At 33.7% G+C, this 5,052-nt stretch overlaps 1 protein-coding gene across 1 annotated transcript; it reads right to left on the bottom strand.

The window, feature by feature from the left end:
• Positions 1-1,921: 1,921 nt before the first annotated feature.
• LOC121219356 (uncharacterized) lies at positions 1,922-3,747 on the bottom strand. Its single transcript, XM_041097392.1, has 2 exons — positions 2,539-3,747; positions 1,922-2,230 (listed from the first exon to the last, which is right to left on the bottom strand). The coding sequence occupies exons 1-2, from the start codon at positions 2,870-2,872 to the stop codon at positions 2,196-2,198; spliced, it is 369 nt and encodes a 122-aa protein (XP_040953326.1). The 5' UTR covers positions 2,873-3,747; the 3' UTR covers positions 1,922-2,195.
• Positions 3,748-5,052: the final 1,305 nt, after the last annotated feature.

Below are 5,052 nucleotides of genomic sequence, written 5' to 3'. Positions count from 1 at the left end.
TTTTATTTTTATTTTTATTTTTTCTTTAAAAAATAACATGAAATTTGAAAGCTTCATTCAAATAAAGAAGAAAGAAGGGAAAATACTTACCGAATCCTTTTAGATCTGGTCGAGTTCCTTTAACGGCAAGATTGGGCACGTCTCGCTTACTGGTAATCACCTAAAATCATGGTGGTTTGGCAGTCAAGTGGAGGAAACCCTAAAAAATTTGATTTTAAAGGCTGGAATTTCTTTTGATCTAAAATGGGGGCTGCGTTTGGGGAAAAGAAATAGAAGAAAAGGGGTCTTAAATGACTATTTAATAAAATGGCACAGTTTTATGGAGTAAGGTCCACGAGGTGACTCATTTGACAGGCCTAATCTGCGCATTACCACTCAAAAATGGGGAATTTTCGCAACAAATCCTTCCCCTTGCGCACAGCCTTCAATTTGCGCCCCAATTTCCCTCCCTTATGTTTTAAAATTTAGCTCGCTAATTCATGCATTGCTTCACTTTGATCCACGATCCAGTTTAGTATTATGGGCCCAGGATATTTTCACTTTTAATCCTTCCCGTGTTTTAGCGTGTTCCAATTGGTCCTTCTCTTTTATATATTTCTTTTTAAAATTGCCCCTAACCTTTTTTTATTTCGATTTTCATCCCTTTTTTACTTCTCATCATTATTTTATTTTAATTTCAATATTATTTATACTAATATATTCTATTAACGTTACTATTATTATATTTTTAGTATTTTATTGTTGTTATTCTACTTAATACTAACCTGTATATGTTATGTAGTATTATTAAGGGTTTAATATCATTATTTTGTTAGTATATTTGTATATCACCTATGCATTCTTTAAATATATACATTTACGCATATATCCTAAAATTATATTACACATATTTGTTTTATATATATTTATCTACGTATATTATGTCTCTATTTTAATATATTTTACATATAGTATTTATATATAGTTCTTATACATTTCCATGTACATATTTTTATACCATCTTATGTATATATTTACCTATGTTTTTATACTCTATAATTTATATGCATTTCTTATTTTCATAACTTAAAATTATACATGCATACATATTTTTTACATAATTGTATTTATTTCATTTATTATCATTGTTATTTGGTGTTTGTTTATTTATTCACGTACACTTGTGTTTTTTCTAAAATGTTAGTTCTATTTATTTATTTGTATGCTTTGTTTATGTAATCGTCTCGTCATTTCACTTTGCCCATTGTATTGTTGTTACTCACTTTACTTTGCTCACCTTGTCGTATTCATTATTGTTTTGTCAAGCATTGACACTAAACACCAAAAGGAAAATTTTTCTAAATAAGGCAATATTTCGCGTTTGGAAACTCGAGAAAACGTGCCCTAACGTGCTGGGTTTCGATTTCTCGTTTGACTAAATAGCCAAATATCCTCTTAAAGCTTCAAAGTATGGTTTCATTAAACTATAAGGTGATCTTGGTTTCGATGGTTTAGGGTATCGTGTCCTAACGTGCTGGATGTGATATTCCTTCGGAACAAGAGAATCTTATGTTTCAATTCATGATATCAGATTTTCTTTTAAGGATCGTATTTTTTAAAACTCTTCAAATTTTCAATTTTCGACACTAAGACACTAATTAATCAACTAGGTACCAATTTTGGGCGTATCGAGGGTGCTAATCCTTCCTCGTGCGTAACCGGCTCCCGAACTCATTTTTCTGAATTTCGTAGTCCAAAATTGTTGTTTTAATAAAATTAAATCATTTATTAAAAACAATCACTTTTTGAGGTGACCCGATCACACCTCGTCAAAAAAGGATTGGTGGCGACTCCCGTTTTCATTTTTTAAAAATCCAAGTCGACCCCATTTTCATCCAAAAATGGTGTCAACAGAAACAACAACATTAGGCCCCCAAATATCAACATGAATCAAATCAAAAAATTTATTTGATAGTGAATGGCTTACAGGAAAAGAAAGTTTCTTTTGCTTTGCCAAATGACAAGTTTTACAAGGAGAATCACTCGAAAAAGACAAGTTGGGAATAGATGATGACAGCAACTTGAGCCTTGAATTTGAAAGATGGCCAAGTCGATGATGCCACAACGTGGATGATGAAGAAACTTGTAATGCAGTAGGGGTTGACACTGAAAAAGAAGCAACAGGGCAGTCCAACAAATAAAGACCAGACATCACTCTAGCTGTACCAATCATCTTCATAGAGGGAAAAGCCTGTATTTCACAAGAAGATTTGTGAAACACAAAAGAACAAGATAAGGTGGATGTAAGTTTAGTGACAGATAATAGGTTAAAGGCAAATTCAGGAATGTATAGAACATTGGTAAGGTAAAGATGTGCAGAAAATATAACAGTGCCAGAGAAACGAACAGTGACTTTAGTACCATTAGGTAATGTAATATAGATATGTTTTATTTTAGTGTAGGATGCAAAAGAGGTTAATGTGTGTATGATATGGTCAGTAGCTCCAGTATCAACTATCCAATAGGGTGAATGAAAAGATATAGGTGTAGAAAATATACCTTCAGTAGAAGCAAGGGTGAGAGATGGAGTAGCCAGGACTTGGTTGGTGAGGTGTGGTGTAGGTTGTGAGTGAGTGGGATTGGTTGATTGGTTCGAAGAAGAAGGAAGCAATGCTAACAGCTGAGTTATCTGCTCCTGAGTCAAAGTAACACCAAAACCTTGTGATGTAACAGGCTGAGAGTATCCAGTAAAAGAATCAACCATGTCTGCATCAATTTCCTCAAACACATTATGAACACGAAAGGTTGAATTACGAGACTTATAGCCAGGTGGAAATCCATTCTTATGACAACAAGTATCCACTGTGTGCCGTAAACCACCACAAAGGTACATTTTCGAGTATCAATCTTGGAATCAGAAGATTGAGAAGAAACCTGAGAAGAAGCCTGAGATGGCCTCTTGGAAGGTTGACGAACAGCATTGCTCGCAAAAACAGTAAAAGAGGGAGCAAGAAGTTGTCGCTCTTGTTGAATCACCATAGAAAAAGCTTTATTGATGGTCGGAAGAGGATCCAGAAGCATAATTTGAGATCGAATAGAAGCATATCGCTCATTCAATCCTTTGAGAAAGCGAATGACATAGTCATTATTATGATACTTTCGAATGGTGGTAAAAGCACCACACGAGCACTAAACACGGCACGAACACGATGGAAGTGAACGGAAATTTAACAACTCGTCCCAAAGAATCTTCAACTCAGTGAAGTAATCAGTCACAGAGTGTTCTTCCTATTTGAAAACAGAAATTTCATCTTGAAGATCAGATATACGGAAGACATCACCCTGCGAAAACCTCTCATTAAGATCGCGCCAAATCTCATGCGCAATATCAATCCAAAGAAGACTGTTAACAATGGATTGTGAAATAGAATGATGCAGCCATGAAATCACCATGTTGTTACATCGCTCCCACGCCGGATAGATCGAATCTGTGGTCGCCGGAGGAAGAATAGAACCATCAACAAACTTCAATTTATTTTTAGAAAGTAGAGCCATTTGCATCGCTCTCGACCAAGAATTGTAATTAAGGCTGGTTAATGTTGGAGTAACAAGAACAAGCGATGGATTTTCATTTGGATGAAGAAAATACGGACTGGAAGGAAGCGATGGATCGGAAGTTGCCATTGAAAGAGCAAATCAAGAAAAACAGAGTGTTTGGCGGAAAAGAAAAATGAAAGAAAGAATTTTACATCTGATACCATGTAGAAAACGTGGAAAATATGAAAATGATTTTCCCTTATTATTTACAGAATAGGAAAAATGCTTATATACATGAAGTAAACAGCTAACTAAGCTAACAGAAAATTACAGCTAGATAACAGCTAGATTAACTAACAAACTTATAACTTAATTAGCTAATAAATTATGAAATAATAATAAGCTCGAGAGGATGCAAACTGACTTTGAGGTCACGGGCTTACAGCATGTTTGCTTGAATGGAATTTCTACGTACCAGAGTTGTGAAAGGACCATCATTCTATTACTTGGTTGAAATAACAGTTAATTTTCATTTCCGCTAAATTCTTTAAAAACACTGAACGTGGATTCAGCATTTATCTCATGTAGGGGTGTCCATGGGTCAGGTCAGATTTGATAGGTCTAACAAAATTTTTAGACCTGTTTGCTAGTCTCGAGTCTGATCCGACTCAAAAAATAGGCTTAAAATTTTATTCAAGTCTAACCCGAATAAAAATGCTAAAATTCGGGCCCAACCCGCCCGTATTAATTTTTTATATATTTTTAAAATATATATATAATACATCAAAAATACTAAAAACATTAAAATAAATGTTTCCCAACAAATTGAAAATAAATTAAAAAAATATGTATACTTAAATAACATTAAGATAGGTACAACTTAACAAGCAAATGCCTCTAAAATAGTAACAAAATTAACATTAAAACAAGAGTTATACAATATTCAAATAATAACAACAAAATAGTAACAACATAATTGTAAAATGGTAGCAAAATAGTAAAAAAAGAAAATAGCAAGAAAATAAAAAAAGTAAAAAAACAATAATAATAAAACAACATTTTTTTTGCATATTCGGGTCAGGCCAGGCTCAAGCCAAAAAAAACTTACTTGAGGCCCGGCCCGTTTTCTAAACGGGTTTTTTTTGCCCAAACTCATTTTTTGGGCCTATATTTTTACCCAAACCCTTTCACTTTCAGGCGAGCCTTCGAACTGGGTTGAGTGGCCCCGCCCATGGACAAGTCTAATCCCACTTAATGACTATTCAAGGAATATAGTTAATAGCTTACTTTTTTTCTTTCTCAGTGTACCCATAAAAAAATCACAAATTACAAGCTTATATAATATAAAAAAAAATCTAAGGATGTTATTCTTTCACCATTTTCTTCCAAAAATTCACTTTTTATCTTTCTATCAAATTGAGGGAAAGGAAAGCTCAAAATCGTCTGTAGGTAATCATCAATTTTAATGGGGAAGATTCTGAAATGTTAGTCTTTGATGTTTGGGTTTGATTTCGATTTCTGAAATTTCTTTCTCAA

The sequence above is a fragment of the Gossypium hirsutum genome, chromosome D07, assembly GCF_007990345.1.
Source record: "Gossypium hirsutum isolate 1008001.06 chromosome D07, Gossypium_hirsutum_v2.1, whole genome shotgun sequence".
Taxonomy (NCBI): Eukaryota; Viridiplantae; Streptophyta; class Magnoliopsida; order Malvales; family Malvaceae; genus Gossypium; species Gossypium hirsutum.
This window is presented reverse-complemented; position numbering and strand designations above follow the sequence as displayed.

Bases quoted from the DNA above. Each gene is read 5' to 3' on its own strand.
- LOC121219356 (XM_041097392.1), bottom strand. From the start codon at position 2,872: ATGTACCTTTGTGGTGGTTTACGGCACACAGTGGATACTTGTTGTCAT. The intron at 2,231-2,538 runs GTATATTTTCTA...TGTGAAATACAG, and splicing joins CACCCTTGCTTCTACTGAAG to GCTTTTCCCTCTATGAAGAT.